The sequence below is a fragment of the Leptodactylus fuscus genome, chromosome 6 (assembly GCF_031893055.1).
Source record: "Leptodactylus fuscus isolate aLepFus1 chromosome 6, aLepFus1.hap2, whole genome shotgun sequence".
Classification (NCBI taxonomy): domain Eukaryota; kingdom Metazoa; phylum Chordata; class Amphibia; order Anura; family Leptodactylidae; genus Leptodactylus; species Leptodactylus fuscus.
In genome coordinates, this window is record NC_134270.1 from 184,499,523 (window position 1) to 184,525,910 (window position 26,388).

At 46.2% G+C, this 26,388-nt stretch overlaps 1 protein-coding gene and 1 non-coding gene across 2 annotated transcripts; both read right to left on the bottom strand.

The window, feature by feature from the left end:
* Positions 1-320: 320 nt before the first annotated feature.
* Positions 321-392, bottom strand: TRNAT-CGU (transfer RNA threonine (anticodon CGU)). The gene has a single exon. It is a non-coding gene; the product is annotated as a tRNA-Thr (tRNA).
* Positions 393-3,318: 2,926 nt separating this feature from the next.
* On the bottom strand, positions 3,319-18,685 carry CD79A (CD79a molecule). Its single transcript, XM_075278957.1, has 5 exons — positions 18,567-18,685; positions 9,927-10,241; positions 9,057-9,175; positions 3,881-3,943; positions 3,319-3,432 (listed from the first exon to the last, which is right to left on the bottom strand). The coding sequence occupies exons 1-5, from the start codon at positions 18,631-18,633 to the stop codon at positions 3,319-3,321; spliced, it is 678 nt and encodes a 225-aa protein (XP_075135058.1). The 5' UTR covers positions 18,634-18,685.
* Between the last annotated feature and the right edge of the window lie 7,703 nt (positions 18,686-26,388).

Below are 26,388 nucleotides of genomic sequence, written 5' to 3' on the forward strand. Positions count from 1 at the left end.
TTGGACGGCTGAGGGGTTCGGTGACATTTGTCATCCATAAAGTGCTGAGAACATGGAGCAGGTTACAGGCGGAGCTTAGTATGCAAAACGGTGCACCGAACAATGCACTAGAATGGAGATCCGGTCAGAAGTATGGCGGGCGTTACAAGAAATGTGTGGGGGCTGGGACATCCCTGCTACGCTGTACACACAGTATACAGGAGATTCCTGCGATATACTGGGCGGTGTATTTTCACTGTACTGTATTGTAGTGTGTCGGGCTGTACTATAGGGGGCGCTCTCTGATAAAGGTTTATAATATTAGTCATTGTTAAAACCTCAGGCACAGACGGGGATTGAACCCGTGATCTTCGGTTTACGAGACCGACGCCTTACCACTTGGCCACTGCGCCAGCTGATGGATGGGGTTGGTGGTGCGGTGCAGGTTCAGGGCCGGGGTGCCGAACGCTTCCCTCAGGGTCCTTAGTTCCGTCTCTGGGGGGCCCCACGTGTAATTCCCGGGGTCGGAATAGATGTATACAGTTCACCTATACTCTGTATAATGTAGATTGTATATAACATCCCCCATGTACGGCTATTGGACGTGGCCTCCATTTTTGGGCTAGGTTCACACTTCAGTAAATCCTGCTCTGGCCTGGGGCTGTGTTTTTCAGCCCTTGTGTCCTGTGTGAACATCGCCCAGGTCTATTAGAAGGTTCTGCCATTAATGTTCCTGGGATTTCTTGCGGTGTCCGGACCTGCTGACAGTAGCATAACGATCGCGGTCGCTCGAGGTGCTCGGAGCAATATGGGGCCCGCGGCCAGCTGGACATGAGCGGGGCCACAGACCATCAGGACAGGAGTCAGGGAAATTCTGCTCCCCCGACCGCTATACCTAGTGTTATTGGAAAGGGGCCGGGGGAGGTGACACAGAATAACACAAGATTTATACTCACCTGTCCTGGACTCAGTATCCGCTCCGGCGCTCTTCCAGCTGGTGACCAGGTACCAGGCCTCACTGTGATCGGGCCCCAGCGGCCCCAATGGGCAGCGTAATGACATCATTGCACCCCACGTGACCACTGAGGTCCCATCATAGGCTCTAGCAATGACGTCTGGGGAACTTAACCTCAGTTGTCGGAGAGAAGAAGACCAAAGAGGATGGAAAGAAGGGCGGACAGACTGAAGACTGGGCCTCTATTTATTATACTCTAGGGTGTGAGGAGACCCCAGAGTGTGAAAATAGCACCGATCCTGGTGTGGGGGGCTCTTGGGAGCATATAATACTGTGTGGGGCCACTGTGGAATATATAATACTGAGTGATGGCCACTGTGGAGCATATAATACTGTGTGGGGCCACTATGGAGCATATAATACTGAGTGATGGCCACTGTGGAGCATATAATACTGTGTGGGGCCACTATGGAGCATATAATACTGTGTGGGCACCACTCTCTGCACATAATACTGTGTGAGGGTCACTGCAGAGCATGCAATACTGTGTTGGGTCCACAGTGGAGCATATAATACTTTATTGGGCCACTGCGGAGCATATAATACTGTGTGGGGCCACTGTGGAGCATATAATACTGTGTGGGGCCACTGTGGAGCATATAATACTGTGTAGGGCCACTGTGGAGCATATAATACTGTGTGGGGCCAATGTGGAACATATAATACTGTGTTGGGCCATTGTGGAGCATATAATACCGTGGGGGGCCACTGTAAGCACACCATAATGTGTGCAGCCCCTGCGGAGCATATAATACTGTGTTGGGTACACTGTGGAGCATATAATACTGTGTTGGGTACACTGTGGAGAATATAATACTGTGTGGGGCCACTGTGGAGCATGTAATACTGTGTGGGGCCACTATAAGCATACCATACTGTGTGCAGCCCCTGCGGAGCATATAACACTGTGTGGGGGTCATCCTGCTTATGTATAGACAAGGCCGCACACACCTGAGATTGAGGATTCCCTTTACATTGATGCCAGACACATTCCCTGATTATAGGCAAATCCACTGAGATAAAGGAAGAATACAGATGAGCCTAAAGCCAGAAAGGATTATGAGAGAAATTATGGAAAATGGAGCCATATATATATATATATATATATATATATATATATATATATATATACACACATACATATATATATATATATATATATATATATATAGACACATACACATATATATAGACACATATATATACTGTATATATATATATATATACTGTGAGAAAGTGAGGCAGAGTGCTGGAGTCCTGCTATATCTCCCCCAGATTCCTGACTTATGTGTAGTCCAGGGCAGGTCTTTCATAGGCCTCAGCCCCGGGTGTGAGTCCTGGGCTCATTACTGGGCCAGAAAAGACTGCAGAGCTTGCACTTCAGAGCAGATCCAAGGAGCGAGAGGAGGCGCCTGGGTCTGTCCTGAGATACTGAGTCTGATGAGACTGTACTGTGCTATTTTGTTTGCTTTTGTGGTTGGTTGTAAGCCCCATGTATAGTTAGCGTTTTACTGTTTAGTTAGTGCTCGGGCAAGCAGGATTTTCTTTGCCGTTTTGCCTGAAGTTAAGGCTGGATTTTATTTTGCTTATTCTGTACCTGACCTGAAGCTTTATTTATTTTGATGTTTGTTTGCTACAGTTTCGTGTCCCTGTGTCTGACTGTTTGGCTCTGCACCGGGCTATCATGATGGATGGGGTAACCCCTTTGATTAAAAATGAATCTGGCCCCTCCCATTTTTTACATTCACTGACAGAACTTGATAATAGTTACAAGTTGGAAGACAAAAAGTTAGAACATTCCATCAGGCCGTGCAGATACTTTATTTACATAAGACTGGACAATCCCTTGAAGCATTTCAGTGTTTTGTCTCCCTGTAGCGCCACCACCAGGAAAGACGAGGCATTGCATGGTAGTGGGTGGTCTGTACGATGGAGGACAGGTCCTCCAGAGCCAGAGACTCTCGTTGTAACCGCTCTCTGCTGTGGACAGGAGGACTCCTCTCCTTAAAGGGATTGTCTTGGAATTTTTTTTATACACTATCCTAAGGACTGGCCATAAAAAAATTCCTAGACAACTCCTGTAGGTCACAATGTATTGATCAACTGGAAACTGGGCAAATCCACTACGATAAGATTACACAGACAAACAAGACAGAGCCGTATAATAATACAAGAGCGTATAACAAGACGAGGCCGAGAGCTAATCTCTAGTCGAGACCCGTCACTTGTGGTGACTACTATGGAGGTAATCTCCACCAGTGTCACCAGTGATGAAGACACAATCCATCTGATGGCTTCTGATGATCCCTTATCATCTTCAGGTTTCAGGGTTTCTCCAGCTGAAGGTCTGTTATTCTCAAGGTGCCCACATCTTCATAGGTGGCCTGTAGACCACGAGAGATGTCTTCATACATGGAACAGTCCTCCAAGTTAAGTCCCTTTTAAAAGTGAAAGAAGATATTAATGGGGTTATTGGGGAATAGTAAACCAGTATGGAACTGGGACAGACTGAACTGGACTCATCAGGACTTTTCCAAAAGTTTTGGGCTCCACCTGAACACAAATCTTTTGGGTTTGGCCAGCGATGAATCCCCTTTATACTCTGGGGTCTCTATGGAGTGGAGATCCAGAGGAGGTGGGGAAATATACCAAACATTTATACTCACCTTCCCGCCACTCTTCTGGCCTCCTGGGTGATGTCATTGGACCTGATGCCTGACATGACATCACCTCAATGGTCCCTTGGTGCCCATGACCTCACCCAGGAGACCAGAAGGTCCCAGAAGAAGATCCAGAGGGATCAATGGAGGCCATGAGGGGCCCAGCAGAGGTGAGGGAAGATGAATATCAGTGTTATTATACGTCTGGACCTCAACCAATTCTTACCTCGTAAAGATTCTCTCCTTCGGCTTCTTTCAAAGACATTGAGCTCAAATTGTCCAGACGTTTCTGTTGGAAGACAAAGAGTCAATGATAGAAGATCGGACTACAGGCTGCATTAAGGAACCTCAGCTGTGGATGGAGCAGTTAGTGAATAGGGAACCGGCAACATAGACTTATCTACTGGCAAGAAGAAGCTAACACCATAGGCTTCTAGATGGCCTACAGTCTTGATAATCTATGTTCTAGATAACCTACAGCATAGATGACCTACAAAGATGAGGCCAAGATGTAATCTCTAATCTAATCTCTAATTGAGATCTGTCACTTGTGGTGACCACACATGAGAGAACATCTCCACCAGCATCAACATTGACGAAAACATAATCCACTGGATGGTTCTCCCACGTGGTCCAGATTCCTCTAATACTGATTTCAGGATTGAAGGTTTCTAGATGACCTCTGCTTTAGATAACCTACAGTATAGACGATCTGTGATCTAGATAGCATACAATCTAGATGACCTATGTTTTAGATGACCTACATTTTACATAATCCATGTTCTAGATAGCCTACAATATAGATGTCTTGTTTTCTGGATGACCTACAGAGCAGATAACCTATGTTATAGATAACATACAGTATAGATAATATGTAGTAGATTATATACAATCTAGATGACCTATGTTCTAGATGATATGCATTTTACATAATCTATGTTCTAGATAACCAACAATATAGATGTCTTGTGTTCTGGATGACCTACAGAGTAGATGACTTATGTTCTAGATGATCCACCAAGTGAGAGTAGATGTTGTAGCTGTGGTGGTGGGAGGATTGGTGAAGGCCCACAATCTTAGGGCTAGAGTAAATGACCCCTATTAGCCCGAAACTGATGGTCTCTTGTCATGGTTCTGCCAGTGGAAGACCATTGCTAGATCTGATGATTTATTTTTGTGAAATATATCTACAAATGTTCCTTCTTTACATGAGTGGCCATCATGGTGGCTCATTCACATATGATAATGTTTTTTTTATATATATATATATATATATATATATATATATATATATATATTTTGTTTTTCAGATGTAAAGGAGATCTGTTTCCAGTATATGTCACACTATATGTCCCTCAGTATAGAAGACATCTTCTAGGCTGGAAAGAAGATGGAAATGGTGTAAGATTCAGGTGCCTAACCTAACCATGGAGACTTGGTCATTGCTCCTTGAGCTCATCTTGTCCATGATGTCACTGGTGGTCTGTCCTTGTGTCTCATGTTTGGTGGCTGTGGAGGGTCAATGGCAGGACCTCCATAGTCTAGAATAGGGATTTGGGACATAAATTATCAGGGTAGTACCATGAACTGTTATATATGTAAAGAGGTATCATATAAAGACCCAGAAACTAATAGAAGTACAATGTAACATTGGAAGATATTATGTAATATTACTGGTAACCATATTCACATCAGACACTGCACGGCCACCAAAGTCAGATATTTGGGTTCCAATCCCAAAGGTCTGCACAACTCTAGAACATGGCGTGATCCATTGTGGGCTTAAAGAGATCGTCAACACAGATGGTTTCCCAGCACCTTCTCTGACCAAGAGCTTTAGGTTCCACCCATTAGACTCGGCCCACTCCATAGACCTGACAAATTAGGAAATGAGACATTATGGAGGGCACCGGGTTTTATTTCTTCTAAACAAATAAATTCACAAAAAAATGACCACAAAAATGTGTTTTATTTCTTTGTCGCTGGTACAAGCGTAGAGATGTGAAGGAGGACATGGCTGTATAATGCAGGGATGTGTCGGGTCTTCCAGAGGGAGAGACAGTCTATATGGCGGATAGAGGACTTATAGGAGAGACATTGGTGCTATGTAACATACGTGCTGGTGCCCAATTCACACTATTGTCCCCCTGGACACTGTACATTGGACAGTCCACAGGCGGAGGTCCACCCATCTGAACTGGAAGTCTCACGACGGAGTATAATAAGTGGAGGTCCCCACCTTCCCGCACCTCTGTTGGGTTCCCTCATGGTCCTCTCCCATTGTTTTCTGGACTCCTGAGTCCGAGGAATGGCTGAGACCAGAGATTGGACCTTGGTGGTCATGTAGACCATGTCCGCATCATAAAGCTTAGATACAAGTGTCGCCCATGACCCATGATGTCACATAGGAGGCCAGAAGATGACTGAGAAAGCCCAGCAGAGGTGAGGGACTTATGCTTATTAGGTCTCTGCACCTCCTCTGGTATCATACACCGGAGAGTAACCTGAGTATACTAGTGATTCATGGGTGGCAAGATCCCAAAATTTCCCCACATTTTTGGAGAATGAGAAAATTTGCTTGGTCATCTCTAGTCCTGAGATGATTTTGTAGCTGCCCTACATGATGGATTATGGCCAATCGTCCATTGATGGGACACCAGACAACCCCTTAGAGACCTCTCAGTGGTTCCGACTTTGGCCTCAAGCTTTTTAGACATGTAGGTCTGGGAGATGACGCCAATAAAGAAGACTGTCCATGGGGAAGCTGAGAACGCTGCTCTAACACTCCGGCGCCGGGTTACATTGTGGCATGGGCCCCTTGGATTCCCAACAGCTCTACGGTGGTCAAGGACGTGTACTCATTTGTGTTGGCTTTGTCTGCCGTGGAATAAGCTTCCCATATACGCTTGTGCACTTCTGCCAGCCGACACCGCTATAAGACAGGAATGGGGAGAATTCTCTTAACACCGTGAAAACCTAATGGGGGTCACTTACAATCTAGAACGTAGAATATCTCTAAAATAAAATAACCTCATCCTCCTCTGTCAAGTTCAATCATTACTTAGATATCTCGGCGGAAGGTGGTGGCGACCAATATGGCTGAAACTGTATGGCACCCCCTGCAGGTGAAACTGACTAGTACAAGGTGACCACGCAGATGGGTACGTGGACGTCATGTCAATATGCCCTAACAGAACATGTGGACTCCATTGAACAAGGCCTTTAATAACGGAGTACTTTGGTGTTGGAGGCTCCATTGGTGGCCGTATTGGTTGTGGCCGAAACAGATAGATACAATTTGCAACAACTTGACGCATGAGGATGTCGGATATATTTGATAACTAGGCTGCCTTACCTACATGATCTGAACAGTGTAATGTAGTCTGTTGTTCTCTGTTATCAGCCATTCTAGACTGGGGGAGGTTGTCTATAGCTTTATAGGGACGTCCGGGTAAAATCGCTGCGACATCGTACTTTACATTCCCAGAACGTGAATGGGACATACAGTCTACTAAGTAGAGATGAGTGAGCCGCTCCATAATTATTTGGGTTCCTTACAAATTTTACCAAAATTTCCAAAATTTTTGGAGTTTGTCACCTTCGAACTATTATTATAATACAGAGTCTAGTAAGGGTATAGCAAGACAAGAAGGGTCTGAAGACTGCCAGAAGACCAGACGCCCAGAGAAGATGAGTCTTTTTATTTCCAATGGGTCTGATGAGACCCCCCGAATATAAAATGGCACTTCCAGTTTGGACTGAACAGGATAACCCCGAGAATATTCCCAAAACAAATCTCACAAGTGGTTCTACTAGTAAGCCCTGACCATGGACCTTTCATGGAAATGTGACTGTGCCGTATGGCGCAAACCAAGAGAATTGGCCCATCAAGATCAAGTATGAAGGTCAGAAGCTGAAGAAACTCAAGGAACATTGGAGCACCGGAAGAAGACAATGTTACCACACTAATAAGAATGCATGAAATGGCTTTATCCAGGGGTGTAGCTAGGATGAGGCAACTGGGCATGTGCCGAGGGTGCGGGTTGTCAGAGGGACACCAACAAGAAACTTTTATGTATGTAGATACCAAGTAAGGGCAACATTTCTGTAAATCTCCATGTATGAGACATGTAATGATATCCGGCAACCTTGTAAATGTCGACAAAGAGGAAGTTCTAAAACCCGCGACCCTGCCGATCACCGCCACACCCGCCCGTATGTACAGGGTTTACAGACTAATGGGGAGGGGGGGTTTGATGGATTTATGTCACTATACAATTCATTCATAACAACACAGCAAGTCCAGTGAAATATGTGGACCACTACCATGTACTATCTATAAGACTTAACTTCTTGTTGTACAGAGGCCTTTGGGCCCCCCAATGCTCTAGAGTCCAGTAGTGGTTGATACCTCTGCTACGCCCCTGAGCAAGTCTTCTGCCCCAATCCCTAGTGCCTTTCTTTCTATTCCCCAGGACAACCTTCCTCAATGATCCATGTCTCAAACATGGTAGTTTCATGAAGATGAGCTCATTACATAATAGGAGATGTTCTTACCGTCATGGGCTGCAGGGATGTGTCCTCTGAAGAAGCTAAATATGATGTGCACATCACTTACAGCTCCCGCTGCTGCCCTGCACTGATCACGGGATTATGTAGGAAAGGGAGACAGAGAACTCTGCATCTATATACCTTTGCACAGTTCTCTTCATGACAGAAGATGAGCACATTTTGCACATCATATTCTGTTTCCTTGATGCCCTGCAAGTATCGATGGAAGCAGGGAGAGCGGGAGAACTGTAAAGCTGTAAATCCCTGCACAAGTCTCTCTATAACAGTTATAAGTCTCTGTATAATAGCTGTACATCTCTGCACAAGTCTCTCTATAATACTTAGAACTCTCTGCGAAGTTCTCTATAACAAAAGAGGGGAACAATGTCGGCATAGTTTTCAGCTTCACTTGCTGCCTTGTACGGATCACGTAGGCAGGAAGAGAGAGAACTCTGCAGCTATATATTGCTACATGGTTCTCCCTATGACAGAAGCTGAGTGCAATGTGTTTGTCACTTTCATCTTCCTCTGCTATGTTGGGGGAAGGACTATTGTGTAGCTGTGTATCCCTCAATATTGTAAGGAGATATATTGTATCTAATATTAGATAGAATTTGAGTTATATGTAAGATACAATATGAGCTAGATGAGATATAGTAGGAGATATATATGAGACATATAAGAGATATAACATGAGATCTAATGTTAGATATATATGAAATATAGTAAATAATAGCATAGAAGATACATAAGAGATACAATAAGAGAGATATGTAACCTCAAAGGGCGGAGACCAATAGTCCCAAAGGAGAAAGATTGGGCATGTTGTAAATCCATAAGGGACTGCCTACCTTATAGAGAAGGAGGGCGCTGGGGATGATGGCGCACAGGAGCAGGATGATTCCCTCTGCCGTGATCAGTCTGTTTTTTGTCGCTTCCGCAACATTAAAGAACAAGAGAGAGAAAGTCTCTGAAACATAAAAAAGCAGAAGGTTAATACCGTGAATGTACACAAGAGGGCGGTCACATGTACAGCACAGGATATAGCCCCACACAGTCCCGTAGTCCCATCATTGGAGGGAATTAAAGGGGTTGTCCAGAGAAAACATGCCAAAAAACAGCGCCACCCCTGTCCATGGGCTGTAATTTGGCTACAGCGAAGAAATGGGTCAGAAGAACAAGACCACGCACAAGCTATGGACATGTTTTTCTCACCCAGGACGAACATTTTTCTTCCCCCCCCCCTCTCCCCAATGATGGGACTACATGACAACAAGCCATAGTTGTGGTGTGAGGGAACTTTCAGCAAATTTTCAGTTCTCCTGCAGCGCCTCCACAGGAGGAATTAGACATTACATGGTTTTCTCTGACATTGTGCTGCACTGCTGGGGGAGATTGTGTATGGCTATAAGGTTGCTATGACCCCCCAGTGACACTTTGGCTGGGTCTGTGAGATTCAGAACCAATCAGGGTTGTACTCCATCATCCAATCCTGGTCTGAGGCGGGGTCTGTAACCTGACATGGATTACCTGCCTGTGATTACTTAGGCTTTCTGGCTCTGTCTCCTTGTAGTCGCTCCCGATACCATTCCCCTGATTTCTTGCTTACTTTCCTGGTGACCCTTCCTGGTGCTGATTTGGCTTTATCTGTGACCTCCTGGACTCATCTTTGGCTCCAATCTCAACGAGTTAGTGCTCACTGCCCAATGCGTACTACTCACCCCTCACTCGTAGGTAGGTCCCGCAGGACTTAAGGGTTGTGTCTCCTGCGGTCACGGTGCACAGATACAGGCCGCTGTCACTTTTCTTTGCCTTGCGGATGGACAGGGTTTGTGTGGTGACTGGTAGAGTGATCTCTCGGGTTTCCATGAAGGACATGTTATCGCTCTTGTTAGCCACCCGGCGGATCAGGACCCAGGAGACGTCCACCTGCTCCTGGATCTCCCTGTGGAAGTTACAAGGAATCCTCGCGTCTTCTCCAAGGTATATGGATACTGAGGTGGGCACCCACTTCATCTCCAGACCCCAGCCCGCAACTGTGGAAAAATAATTCAGAGAAGCTTGATATGGTCTGTACATACATATGTAGCATAGACCAGTGTGAACTCTATGGGCTCAGGGTGGGGTCATAGATACAATTATCTAATGTCTATCTCCATCTCTGACCACCAGATATCTAATGTCTATCAAGATCTCTGACCACCAGATATCTAATGTCCATCTCCATCTCTGACCAACAGATATCTAATGTCCATCTCCATCTCTGACCACCAGATATCTAATGTCTATCAAGATCTCTGACCACCAGATATCTAATGTCCATCTCCATCTCTGACCAACAGATATCTAATGTCCATCTCTGACCAACAGATATCTAATGTCCATCTCCATCTCTGACCACCAGATATCTAATGTCCATCTCCATCTCTGACCACCAGATATCTAATGTCTATCAAGATCTCTGACCACCAGATATCTAATGTCCATCTCCATCTCTGACCAACAGATATCTAATGTCTATCTCCATCTCTGACCACTAGATATCTAATGTCTATCACCATCTCTGACCACCAGATATCTAATGTCTATCTCCATCTCTGACCAACAGATATCTAATGTCTATCTCCATCTCTGACCACCAGATATCTAATGTCCATCTCCATCTCTGACCACCAGATATCTAATGTCTATCTCCATCTCTGACCACCAGATATCTAATGTCCATCTCCATCTCTGACCACCAGATATCTAATGTCCATCTCCATCTCTGACCACCAGATATCTAATGTCTATCAAGATCTCTGACCACCAGATATCTAATGTCCATCTCCATCTCTGACCAACAGATATCTAATGTCTATCTCCATCTCTGACCACTAGATATCTAATGTCTATCACCATCTCTGACCACCAGATATCTAATGTCTATCTCCATCTCTGACCACCAGATATCTAATGTCTATCACCATCTCTGACCACCAGATATCTAATGTCTATCTCCATCTCTGACCAACAGATATCTAATGTCTATCTCCATCTCTGACCACCAGATATCTAATGTCCATCTCCATCTCTGACCACCAGATATCTAATGTCTATCTCCATCTCTGACCACCAGATATCTAATGTCTATCACCATCTCTGACCACCAGATATCTAATGTCTATCTCCATCTCTGACCACCAGATATCTAATGTCTATCTCCATCTCTGACCACCAGATACCTAATGTCTATCTCCATCTCTGACCACCATTTATTGGAGGTTTCTCCTCAGTTACATTTGGTTCTGACCTCAGCCTGTTCGTGGCCATGTCCTGACACCCCCGCTAGATACTCCATCTGGTACTTGTAGTGCTACTCCTGGTTCTCACACCACAGTCCACATCTCCTTGCTGAGGTTTAGATTATAAACTAAGAATTCCTGGTAACATTATTGTAATATCTTTCAGGTTTTTTGTGGCAACTTATTAATAAATGGATGGGTAAAAATGTTCACACACATCAAAAAAGGGAAAAAGTTGATGCGTGACGGCGCCCTCATTGCGACCGCTGGACTCTCTAGGGAGGTGCACATGATACATATGAGGCCAGCAGGTGCTTCCTGTTCCTCTTTCCATGACACAGATACCGAGCGTGTTCTATATCCAGGATATGGTGGTTGGGGCAGAGCAGGAGACACAAATATTATAATGTACCAGAGTAGTCACTGGTTGGATACAGTATCTAGTTATAGACAAGGATGTAGATATGATATTAGAAGAACAAACATCTACCTATAGGAGGAGGAATCTGAGACACCCCATAGAGCAGGCTGGTGCTCAATATAAGAAAGAGGCAAAATGTATGGACTGAGTGTATGACGTCAGCGGAGATGTTATATTTCACTGACAATACAAAAAGCCAGCGCTAGGAACAGTATCTACAGTGGTGACTGTATTATCTCTATGTAGTGAGCTCCCTCTAGTGGTGACTGTATAATCTGTATGTAGTGAGCTCCTCCTAGTGGTGACTGTATAATCTGTATGTAGTGAGCGCCCCCTAGTGGTGACTGTATAATCTGTATGTAGTGAGCTCCTCCTAGTGGTGACTGTATAATCTGTATGTAGTGAGCTCCCCCTAGTGGTGACTGTATAATCTGTATGTAGTGAGCTCCCCCTAGTGGTGACTGTATAATCTGTATGTAGTGAGCTCCTCCTAGTGGTGACTGTATAATCTGTATGTAGTGAGCGCCCCGTAGTGGTGACTGTATAATCTGTATGTAGTGAGCTCCTCCTAGTGGTGACTGTATAATCTGTATGTAGTGAGCTCCCTCTAGTGGTGACTGTATAATCTGTATGTAGTGAGCTCCTCCTAGTGGTGACTGTATAATCTGTATGTAGTGAGCTCCCTCTAGTGGTGACTGTATAATCTGTATGTAGTGAGCTCCCCCAAGTGGTGACTGTATAATCTGTATGTAGTGAGCTCCTCCTAGTGGTGACTGTATAATCTGTATGTAGTGAGCTCCCCCAAGTGGTGACTGTATAATCTGTATGTAGTGAGCTCCCCCTAGTGGTGACTGTATAATCTGTATGTAGTGAGCTCCTCCTAGTGCTGACTGTATTATCTCTATGTAGTGAGCTCCCTCTAGTGGTGACTGTATAATCTGTATGTAGTGAGCTCCCCCAAGTGGTGACTGTATAATCTGTATGTAGTGAGCTCCAACCAAGTGGTGACTGTATAATCTGTATGTAGTGAGCTCCTCCTAGTAGTGACTGTATAATCTGTATGTAGTGAGCTCCCTCTAGTGGTGACTGTATAATCTGTATGTAGTGAGCTCCCTCTAGTGGTGACTGTATAATCTGTATGTAGTGAGCTTCCCCTAGTGGTGACTGTATAATCTGTATGTAGTGAGCTCTCCCTAGTGGTGACTGTATAATTTGTAGGTAGTGAGCTCCCCCTAGTGGTGACTGTATAATCTGTATGTAGTGAGCTCCCCCAAGTGGTGACTGTATAATCTGTATGTAGTGAGCTCCAACCAAGTGGTGACTGTATAATCTGTATGTAGTGAGCTCCTCCTAGTAGTGACTGTATAATCTGTATGTAGTGAGCTCCTCCTAGTGGTGACTGTATAATCTGTATGTAGTGAGCTCCCCCTAGTGGTGACTGTATAATCTGTATGCAGTGAGCTCCCCCTAGTGGTGACTGTATAATCTGTATGTAGTGAGCTCCCCCTAGTGGTGACTGTATAATCTGTATGTAGTGAGCTCCCCCTAGTGGTGACTGTATAATCTGTATGTAGTGAGCTCCCCCTAGTGGTGACTGTATAATCTGTATGTAGTGAGCTCCCCCAAGTGGTGACTGTATAATCTGTATGTAGTGAGCTCCCTCTAGAGGTGACTGTATAATCTGTATGTAGTGAACTCCTCCTAGTGGTGACTGTATAATCTGTATGTAGTGAGCTCCTCCTAGTGGTGACTGTATAATCTGTATGTAGTGAGATCCCTCTAGTGGTGACTGTGTAATCTGTATGTAGTGAGCTCCTCCTAGTGGTGACTGTATAATCTGTATGTAGTGAGCTCCCCCTAGTGGTGACTGTATAATCTGTATGTAGTGAGCTCCCCCTAGTGGTGACTGTATAATCTGTATATAGTGAGCTCCTCCTACTGCTGACTGTATAATCTGTATGTAGTGAGCTCCTCCTAGTGGTGACTGTATAATCTGTATGTAGTGAGCTCCTCCTAGTGGTGACTGTGTAATCTGTATGTAGTGAGCTCCCCCTAGTGGTGACTGTATAATCTGTATGTAGTGAGCTCCCCCTAGTGGTGACTGTATAATCTGTATGTAGTGAGCTCCTCCTAGTGGTGACTGTATAATCTGTATATAGTGAGCTCCTCCTAGTGGTGACTGTATAATCTGTATGTAGTGAGCTCCCCCTAGTGGTGACTGTATAATCTGTATGTAGTGAGCTCCCCCTAGTGGTGACTGTATAATCTGTATGTAGTGAGCTCCTCCTAGTGGTGGCTGTATAATCTGTATGTAGTGAGCTCCCCCTAGTGGTGACTGTATAATCTGTATGTAGTGAGCTCCTCCTAGTGGTGGCTGTATAATCTGTACGTAGTGAGCTCCTCCTAGTGGTGACTGTATAATCTGTATGTAGTGAGCTCCTCCTAGTGGTGACTGTATAATCTGTACGTAGTGAGCTCCTCCTACTGGTGACTGTATAATCTGTATGTAGTGAGCTCCTCCTAGTGGTGACTGTATAATCTGTACGTAGTGAGCTCCCCCTAGTGGTGACTGTATAATCTGTATGTAGTGAGCTCCCCCTAGTGGTGACTGTATAATCTGTATGTAGTGAGCTCCTCCTAGTGGTGGCTGTATAATCTGTATGTAGTGAGCTCCCCCTAGTGGTGACTGTATAATCTGTATGTAGTGAGCTCCTCCTAGTGGTGGCTGTATAATCTGTACGTAGTGAGCTCCTCCTAGTGGTGACTGTATAATCTGTATGTAGTGAGCTCCTCCTAGTGGTGACTGTATAATCTGTACGTAGTGAGCTCCCCCTAGTGGTGACTGTATAATCTGTATGTAGTGTGCTCCTCCTAGTGGTGACTGTATAATCTGTATGTAGTGAGCTCCCGCTAGTGGTGACTGTATAATCTGTATGTAGTGAGCTCCCCCTAGTGGTGACTGTATAATCTGTATGTAGTGAGCTCCTCCTAGTGGTGACTGTATAATCTGTATGTAGTGAGCTCCTCCTAGTGGTGACTGTATAATCTGTATGTAGTGAGCTCCCCCTAGTGGTGACTGTATAATCTGTATGTAGTGAGCTCCCTCTAGTGGTGACTGTATAATCTGTATGTAGTGAGCTCCCCCTAGTGGTGACTGTATAATCTGTATGTAGTGAGCTCCTCCTAGTGGTGACTGTATAATCTGTATGTAGTGAGCTCCCTCTAGTGGTGACTGTATAATCTGTATGTAGTGAGCTCCTCCTAGTGGTGACTGTATAATCTGTATGTAGTGAGCTCCCCCTAGTGGTGACTGTATAATCTGTATGTAGTGAGCTCCCTCTAGTGGTGACTGTATAATCTGTATGTAGTGAGCTCCCCCTAGTGGTGACTGTATAATCTGTATGTAGTGAGCTCCTCCTAGTGGTGACTGTATAATCTGTATGTAGTGAGCTCCCTCTAGTGGTGACTGTATAATCTGTATGTAGTGAGCTCCTCCTAGTGGTGACTGTATAATCTTTATGTAGTGAGCTCCTCCTAGTGGTGACAGTATAATCTGTATGTAGTGAGCTCCCCCTAGTGGTGACTGTATAATCTGTATGTAGTGAACTCCCTCTAGTGGTGACTGTATAATCTTTATGTAGTGAGCTCCTCCTAGTGGTGACTGTATAATCTGTATGTAGTGAGCTCCCCCTAGTGGTGACTGTATAATCTGTATGTAGTGAGCTCCTCCTAGTGGTGACTGTATAATCTGTATGTAGTGAGCTCCCCCTAGTGGTGACTGTATAATCTGTATGTAGTGAGCTCCTCCTAGTGGTGACTGTATAATCTGTATGTAGTGAGCTCCCCCTAGTGATGACTGTATAATCTGTAAGTAGTGAGCTCCTCCTAGTGGTGACTGTATAATCTGTATGTAGTGAGCTCCCCCTAGTGGTGACTGTATAATCTGTATGTAGTGAGCTCCTCCTAGTGGTGACTGTATAATCTGTATGTAGTGAGCTCCCCCTAGTGGTGACTGTATAATCTGTATGTAGTGAGCTCCTCCTAGTGGTGACTGTATAATCTGTATGTAGTGAGCTCCCTCTAGTGGTGACTGTATAATCTGTATGTAGTGAGCTCCCCCCAGTGGTGACTGTATAATCTGTATGTAGTGAGCTGCCCCTAGTGGTGACTGTATAATCTGTATTTAGTATGCTCCCTCTAGTGGTGACTGTATAATCTGTATGTAGTGAGCTCCCCCTAGTGATGACTGTATAATCTGTAAGTAGTGAGCTCCTCCTAGTGGTGACTGTATAATCTGTATGTAGTGAGCTCCCCCTAGTGGTGACTGTATAATCTGTATGTAGTGAGCTCCTCCTAGTGGTGACTGTATAATCTGTATGTAGTGAGCTCCCCCTAGTGGTGACTGTATAATCTGTATGTAGTGAGCTCCCCCTAGTGGTGACTGTATAATCTGTATGTAGTGAGCTCCTCCTAGTGGTGACTGTATAATCTGTATGTAGTGAGCTCCCTCTAGTGGTGACTGTATAATCTGTATGTAGTGAGCTCCCCCCAGTGGTGACTGTATAATCTGTATGTAGTGAGCTGCCCCTAGTGGTGACTGTATAATCTGTATTTAGTATGCTCCCTCTAGTGGTGACTGTATAATCTGTATGTAGTGAGCTCCCCCTAGTGATGACTGTATAATCTGTAAGTAGTGAGCTCCTCCTAGTGGTGACTGTATAATCTGTATGTAGTGAGCTCCCCCTAGTGGTGACTGTATAATCTGTATGTAGTGAGCTCCTCCTAGTGGTGACTGTATAATCTGTATGTAGTGAGCTCCCCCTAGTGGTGACTGTATAATCTGTATGTAGTGAGCTCCTCCTAGTGGTGACTGTATAATCTGTATGTAGTGAGCTCCCTCTAGTGGTGACTGTATAATCTGTATGTAGTGAGCTCCCCCCAGTGGTGACTGTATAATCTGTATGTAGTGAGCTGCCCCTAGTGGTGACTGTATAATCTGTATTTAGTATGCTCCCTCTAGTGGTGACTGTATAATCTGTATGTAGTGAGCTCCCTCTAGTGGTGACTGTATAATCTGTATGTAGTGAGCTCCCTCTAGTGGTGACTGTATAATCTGTATGTAGTAAGCTCCTCCTAGTGGTGACTGTATAATCTGTATGTAGTGAGCTCCCTCTAGTGGTGACTGTATAATCTGTATGTAGTGAGCTCCCTCTAGTGGTGACTGTATAATCTTTATGTAGTGAGCTCCTCCTAGTGGTGACTGTATAATCTGTATGTAGTGAGCTCCCCCTAGTGGTGACTGTATAATCTGTATGTAGTGAGCTCCCCCTAGTGGTGACTGTATAGTCTGTATGTAGTGAGCTCCTCCTAGTGGTGACTGTATAATCTGTATGTAGTGAGCTCCCCCTAGTGGTGACTGTATAATCTGTATGTAGTGAGCTCCTCCTAGTGGTGACTGTATAATCTGTATGTAGTGAGCTCCCTCTAGTGGTGACTGTATAATCTGTATGTAGTGAGCTCCCCCTAGTGGTGACTGTATAATCTGTATGTAGTGAGCTTCCTCTAGTGGTGACTGTATAATCTGTATGTAGTGAGCTTCCTCTAGTGGTGACTGTATAATCTGTATGTAGTGAGCTCCCTCTAGTGGTGACTGTATAATCTGTATGTAGTGAGCTCCCCCTAGTGGTGACTGTATAATCTGTATGTAGTGAGCTCCTCCTAGTGGTGACTGTATAATCTGTATGTAGTGAGCTCCCCCTAGTGGTGACTTTATACTGTTTATGTAGTGAGCTCCTCCTAGTGGTGACTGTATAATCTGTATGTAGTGAGCTCCTCCTAGTGGTGACTGTATAATCTGTATGTAGTGAGCTCTCCCTAGTGGTGACTGTATAATCTGTATGTAGTGAGCTCCCTCTAGTGGTGACTGTATAATCTGTATGTAGTGAGCTCCTCCTAGTGGTGGCTGTATTATCTCTATGTAGTGAGCTCCCTCTAGTGGTGACTGTATAATCTGTATGTAGTGAGCTCCTCCTAGTGGTGACTGTATAATCTGTATGTAGTGAGCTCCCCCTAGTGGTGACTGTATAATCTGTATGTAGTGAGCTCCTCCTAGTGGTGACTGTATAATCTGTATGTAGTGAGCTCCCCCTAGTGGTGACTTTATACTGTTTATGTAGTGAGCTCCTCCTAGTGGTGACTGTATAATCTGTATGTAGTGAGCTCCTCCTAGTGGTGACTGTATAATCTGTATGTAGTGAGCTCTCCCTAGTGGTGACTGTATAATCTGTATGTAGTGAGCTCCCCCTAGTGGTGACTGTATAATCTGTATGTAGTGAGCTCCTCCTAGTGGTGACTGTATAATCTGTATGTAGTGAGCTCCCCCTAGTGGTGACTGTATAATCTGTATGTAGTGAGCTCCCCCTAGTGGTGACTGTATAATCTGTATGTAGTGAGCTCCCCCTAGTGGTGACTTTATACTGTTTATGTAGTGAGCTCCTCCTAGTGGTGACTATATCATCTCTATGTATTAAGATCCCCCTGTTGATTTGGAGCTCTGGGCCAGTATATACTGTATATACCTCAGGTTGTATTATACTCGTACACATTATTGCTCCTGACATGCTGATGGTTTCCTATCAGTAATGTTATAGACTTACCTGGGAGGACTATAAGGACCGTGAGCACCGGTGTGGCCCCTGTCAGGAGGGCTGTAGTCACAGGCATCTTCCCCAATGTGATGTCTCACCCCAGACAGGTCGCAGTAGTCTCCCCGAGCGCCTGTGCTGGACTGAGGGCGGCTGCGCTTGTTATGTCTATGTGATTGGGGGAGGGGGGAGTGAACAGGAGATCTGCTCCACCGCCCCAAAGAAAATATCTATAACAACAGCACACAGGGGTGGCGGAATATGTGCACCCAAGTGTACAAGGGGTGAGATAGTAAAGGTAGGGCCCCTTGTAGCTCCGTGTGGTGTCTCTAGAGGGCAGTGTAAGCAAGTGAGGAGTTACTGCAGGACACACAGACATTAGAGATGAGCGAACACTGTTCAGAACAGCACGCACCTATAGAAATGAATGGAAGCAGCTGGCACGTACACTTTGCCGGCGGTTGGTCACTTAACCCCCCACGTGCCGGCTACGTCCATTCATTTCTATGGGAGCGTGCTGTTCGGAACAGTGTTCGCTCATCTCTAACAGACATATACTGTATATACTGACATACACCCCCAAGACTGGAACAAAGGCCTCATAACCCCCATCTACAAGAATGGGGACCAATATGACCCCAACAACTACAGAGGGATCTGCGTCAGCAGCACATAGCTGGGGAAACTGTTCAACAGCATCATCAATAACAGAATCCTCACCTTCCTCACACAACACGGGGTCCTCAGCAAGAGCCAAGCAGGGTTCATGCCAAACCACCGCACCACAGACCATATCTACACCCTGCACAGCCTCATCAAGACGCACGTCCACAACACCAGAAGAGGCAAGATATTCGCCTGCTTCGTGGACTTTAAGAAGGCGTTTGATTCAGTATGGCACCCAGGCCTACTTCTAAAACTCCTAGAGAGTGGAATAGGAGGAAGAACGTACGACGTCATCAAGAGCTCCTACACCGGAAACCAGTGCAGTGTGAAGGTGAATGGGAAAAGGACAGCATACTTCCAACAGGCCCGAGGGGTCAGACAAGGCTGTAGCCTGAGCCCAACGCTCTTCAACATCTTTATCAATGAACTGGCTACAGCCCTGGAGGCCTCACCAACCCCAGGCCTCACCCTGAACAATCGAGAGGTGAAGTTCCTGCTGTACGCCGATGACCTCCTACTCCTGGCCCCCACCGAGAAAGATCTCCAAGAAAGCCTGTCAGTGCTGGAAAAATTCAGCACCACATGGGCCCTACCCATCAACCAGAAGAAGACCAAAGTCATGGTATTCCAGAAGAAGGGCCACAATAAAGCCTCCACCACCTCACAATTCACACTGAACGGCTCCACACTGGAGAAAACCAACAGCTACACCTACCTGGGGCTGGAGCTCAGCCAATCAGGAAGCTTCAAAGCAGCAATAGAAACCCTGAAAGCAAAAGCCTGCAGAACCTTCTACGCCATCAGAAGACAACTGGACCACCTCAAACCACCGGTGAGGGTCTGGCTGAAGATATTTGACGCTGTCATCACCCCGATCCTTCTCTATGGCAGTGAGGTTTGGGGCCAAGCCACCTACCCAGACCAGTCACAGTGGGATTCCAGCCCAACAGAGAACTTCCACCTGGAGTTCTGCAAATACCTGCTCCATGTCCATCGCAACACCACCAACATAGCCTGCAGGGCAGAGCTAGGCAGACTCCCCCTATGGCTCACCATACAGAAGAGGGCGCTAGCTTTCCAGGCACACATCCAGGGGAGCGACTCCTACCACCACCAAGCATGGCTAAGCCACCTGAGCAAACCAGACATTCACCAACCAAACAGCAGCCAACCACCAAACCAAAAACTCCAACAGATGATAACCAAGGCCGAAATAAAGGCGACCACAGAGGCAAACAGAGAGCGGTACATTGAAGAATGGAGAAATGAAATAAATAACTCCAAGAAACTCACCAATGTGTACCAATCCCTACAAAGGAACTACACCATGGCCACCTACCTGGAGAGAATACGCCACCCCAAGCACAGACAGACCCTGAGCCGATACAGACTGAGCGCCCACAACCTAGAGATAGAGACGGGGCGATACAGGCAGACGTACAAGCCACGGGAGAAGAGACTGTGCCAGCACTGTGACCAGGGGGCCCTAGAAGACCAGACCCACTTCCTGCTACACTGCACCAAATACTCAGATATGAGGGCCGTCTACTACCAAAGACTCTCTGCCCACATCCCAGACTTCATATCTGCAGACGAGAAGAGGAAACTCTACATCCTACTGGGAGAAGAAGAGGCCACTGTGGAGATCGCTGCCCAATACGTGTCCAGCTGTCACCAAACCAGAGGAAGATGAGACTCCACGGACTGTTATATTTATCCCAATACACCCACCCCACCCCATCCCACCCCACCCCATCCCACCCCACCCCCACCCCCCCATATAGCGGTCACCAACTAAGAGGAAGATGAGACTCCACGGACTGTTATACCCCCAACCCTCCCCCCCATATATCAATATCTGCAGTGTTGGAGGAGGAGCCATCTAATATCTGCCCGAGGAGGAGGAGCCATCTAATATCTGCCCGAGGAGGAGGAGCCATCTAATATCTGCCCGAGGAGGAGGAGCCATCTAATATCTGCAGTGTTGGAGGAGGAGCCATCTAATATCTTCCCAAGGAGGAGGAGCCATCTAATATCTGCCCGAGGAGGAGGAGCCATCTAATATCTGCCTGAAGAGGAGGAGCCATGTAATATCTGCAGTGTCAGAGGAGGAGCCATCTAATATCTGCCCGAGGAGGAGGAGCCATCTAATATCTGCCTGAGGAGGAGGAGCCATCTAATATCTTCCCAAGGAGGAGGAGCCATCTAATATCTGCCCGAGGAGGAGGAGCCATCTAATATCTGCCTGAAGAGGAGGAGCCATGTAATATCTGCAGTGTCAGAGGAGGAGCCATCTAATATCTGCCCGAGGAGGAGGAGCCATCTAATATCTGCCTGAGGAGGAGGAGCCATCTAATATCTGCCCGAGGAGGAGGAGCCATCTAATCTAGTGGTGGAACATGAGGAGGTTCATCCGGATTCGGTCGGCGCTGACATTGCAAATACCAAAGAATTATCAAAACCTTTCCATGACAATTCGCTGTTTAGAGCAGTGAACATTACATTTAAGAATAAAGTGGAGAGTGGGAAGAAGCGAGGAAGATCCTGAAGAAGATGAAGAAGAAGACATTGTTGGGAGAGGCCGATACGTGACCCGTATATACTGTATATACCATACGTGGTACTACCAGCACTTATACACCCAATCCATTGTGAAGAATCTACAATATCTCTCCGATTCCCCATCACGAGGCCACGGACAAACATGTGTCTGATAAATGAAATCCACGGACGAATATAAGTCGCCGTAAAACGTAGATGGAGGTCAGAAGAAGAAACATGGAAATGTATAACCGCAACGTTATCACACACGATGGCCACGATGGAAATAGAGGAGGAGCCCGAAGTGAGAGATCAATGACACGAGGTAAGAAGATTCATCAATAGTCAGAATCTGTCCGGCCGGACCTGAGGCCTCTGCACATAGAAGGATCCGAACACCAGAGCCGATCTTCTGAGCTGGACAATACCTGGACCATCGCAACGGGAACTAAACCCCAAGTATCTCAGAACGGAACAATCTCCATCTGTCAGTTCGGTTTGTGAAGGGTCTGAAGAATCCAGAATTGTCTACATCAGTAATGAAGACGCTATTGGCCACAAGTGAGGACTCTACAAGTAAGAGGAGACATGTGGTGGAAAGTCTCTTCTTGGCATTCTACAATTCCTACAAGAAGGGTTTCCTACATGACGCCATCAATGACCCGACTGATGGGAAGTTCTCTGGTCATCCCTTACTGGTCAGATCCTTCACCACTATCGGGAACCTGAGGCCGGAGGTAACACCTCGTGAACCTGTCTGGGATTGATCTCACTGCTCGGACATCTCCTCCACCTCTCCAGAACATTGACCTTGTGGTTCTTCTAGTGGCTGCGAGAACCAGAGGCCTTATCGTCAAGAAGTCCGCACCTAAGAGGTCTATCCGGTGGCTTCTTCTTTGTAGGATATTTCTATCGTCATCCTGAAACAGAAGAACTGATTGGTTTCCAGACCTGAGATGATAAGAGATATTCTGATCTATCTGGAGAAACCCAAAACATCTCAGGAAAGAAGGACATGGACCTGGACTCTCTAGAATCCTCTAAAGACACATTGGCCACATGGACCAAGTCCACCATAGCTCAAAGATTAGCAGATATCTCTTTGTCATCTACACCAAGGACACATTGTATCCGCTCCACAGCAGCCTCATGGACTGGGGATATTGAAGGATTATCTTATCTTATCCTATCTTATCCACAAGTCTCCATCCTGGATATCTGCACTGCCAGACCCTGGAGATCTTCCTCCACCATCACCAAGGACACATTGTACCTGCTTCATGGTGGCCTCATGGATCAGGGATACACCAGGAGATAGTGGACAGGGGGAGGGGATCTGATATCATTAGTTATGCTAATTAACTGCCTCATTGCTATGCAGGTGGGCCGGTCCTAGAGGGAAAGAAGGCGGAGCTACAGATCCATTCGTGCAGCCGCAGGACTCGGGGTAAATGTTTAGTCTATACCCATAAGTATACAGTATATACACAGACACATATAGATACATACTGTATATAACAGACACATATAGATACATATATAACAGACGGATACAATGGATTAACCCTTCCATTCCCATTCATCGCGTCGCACTGATGGGGGCGGGGCTGTATTACCGCACAATCCTCCTCGGTGTCGCTATAATACACTCACAGGTGACATCAATCTAACAATAGACACGAGAGGAAGAAGCAAAGAGGAAGTGAAATTCACAAACAGAAGAAGACAATGAAGCAGAACAGCGAAGTCATCATCATCATCATCGTCATCACAGACACGGAGAACCATTAATACACCTGATGATGGCGCTACAGAGCAGAAGAGGAGTCTGGCCGCCCTGCCCTGGTGATGTCAGCAGGGGGTGCAGGTTACATGACACTTTAAGGGACAAGGTGCAGTTTGTGACATGAGCACTAGGTGGCGGCACAACTCTACTACGGGGAGGGGCAGCAGAGGCTTCATGTGACATATCCTGGTAGAGGAGTCAGGAAGGCAGGTAGTCCTGGGGCCACGAGCCACAAATATGGGCCAATGTCCCCGGATCTCCACCCTTTACAGACCAGAACCCTCCATGAACAAGATGCGCACAGCCCTCCGCCCTATTCACACTCTGCAGACCTGTATCAGTATACTGAAGACAAATGCAAGATCAGCAGCATGTGGCGGCACTGTGCGTGTACTATATAGCGGAATAATGTGACCACTACATGGCAGTACTATGTGTATTGTATGGTGGTATTATTGGAGCACTATAAGACTAAGAAATCTTCTTTGTAACATATGGATAAAGTCCGCAGGATTGTAGGATCAAGAAACATCACCGAGTGACCACCAGGGGGCGATACAGACACATATACATCTGTATATACCCGGATATAGGACCTGCACTATGTGCACCAACTACATCACCGAGCGAGCACCAGGGGGCGATACAGACACATATACATCTGTATATACCCGGATATAGGACCTGCACTATGTGCACCAACTACATCACCGAGTGACCACCAGGGGGAGATACAGACACATATACATCTGTATATACCCGGATATAGGACCTGCACTATGTGCACCAACTACATCACCGACTGACCACCAGGGGGAGATACAGACACATATACATCTGTATATACCCGGATATAGGACCTGCACTATGTGCACCAACTACATCACCGACTGACCACCAGGGGGCGATACAGACACATATACATCTGTATATACCCGGATATAGGACCTGCACTATGTGCACCGGCTACATCACCGAGTGACCACCAGGGGGCGATACAGACACATATACATCTATATATACCCGGATATAGGACCTGCACTATGTGCACCAACTACATCACCGAGCGAGCACCAGGGGGCGATACAGACACATATACATCTGTATATACCCGGATATAGGACCTGCACTATGTGCACCAACTACATCACCGAGTGACCACCAGGGGGCGATACAGACACATATACATCTGTATATACCCGGATATAGGACCTGCACTATGTGCACCAACTACATCACCGAGTGACCACCAGGGGGCGATACAGACACATATACATCTGTATATACCTGGATATAGGACCTGCACTATGTACACCAACTACATCACCGAGCGAGCACCAGGGGGCGATACAGACACATATACATCTGTATATACCCGGATATAGGACCTGCACTATGTGCACCAACTACATCACCGAGTGACCACCAGGGGGCGATACAGACACATATACATCTGTATATACCGGGATATAGGACCTGCACTATGTGCACCAACTACATCACCGAGCGAGCACCAGGGGGCGATACAGACACATATACATCTGTATATACCCGGATATAGGACCTGCACTATGTGCACCAACTACATCACCGAGCGAGCACCAGGGGGCGATACAGACACATATACATCTGTATATACCCGGATATAGGACCTGCACTATGTGCACCAACTACATCACCGAGCGAGCACCAGGGGGCGATACAGACACATATACATCTGTATATACCCGGATATAGGACCTGCACTATGTGCACCAACTACATCACCGAGTGACCACCAGGGGGAGATACAGACACATATACATCTGTATATACCCGGATATAGGACCTGCACTATGTGCACCAACTACATCACCGACTGACCACCAGGGGGCGATACAGACACATATACATCTGTATATACCCGGATATAGGACCTGCACTATGTGCACCGGCTACATCACCGAGTGACCACCAGGGGGCGATACAGACACATATACATCTATATATACCCGGATATAGGACCTGCACTATGTGCACCAACTACATCACCGAGCGAGCACCAGGGGGCGATACAGACACATATACATCTGTATATACCCGGATATAGGACCTGCACTATGTGCACCAACTACATCACCGAGTGACCACCAGGGGGCGATACAGACACATATACATCTGTATATACCCGGATATAGGACCTGCACTATGTGCACCAACTACATCACCGAGTGACCACCAGGGGGCGATACAGACACATATACATCTGTATATACCTGGATATAGGACCTGCACTATGTACACCAACTACATCACCGAGCGAGCACCAGGGGGCGATACAGACACATATACATCTGTATATACCCGGATATAGGACCTGCACTATGTGCACCAACTACATCACCGAGCGAGCACCAGGGGGCGATACAGACACATATACATCTGTATATACCCGGATATAGGACCTGCACTATGTGCACCAACTACATCACCGAGTGACCACCAGGGGGCGATACAGACACATATACATCTGTATATACCCGGATATAGGACCTGCACTATGTACACCGGCTACATCACCGAGTGACCACCAGGGGGCGATACAGACACAGATACATCTGTATATACCCGGATATAGGACCTGCACTATGTACACCGGCTACATCACCGAGTGACCACCAGGGGGCGATACAGACACATATACATCTGTATATACCCGGATATAGGACCTGCACTATGTGCACCAACTACATCACCGAGTGACCACCAGGGGGCGATACAGACACATATACATCTGTATATACCCGGATATAGGACCTGCACTATGTGCACCAACTACATCACCGAGTGACCACCAGGGGG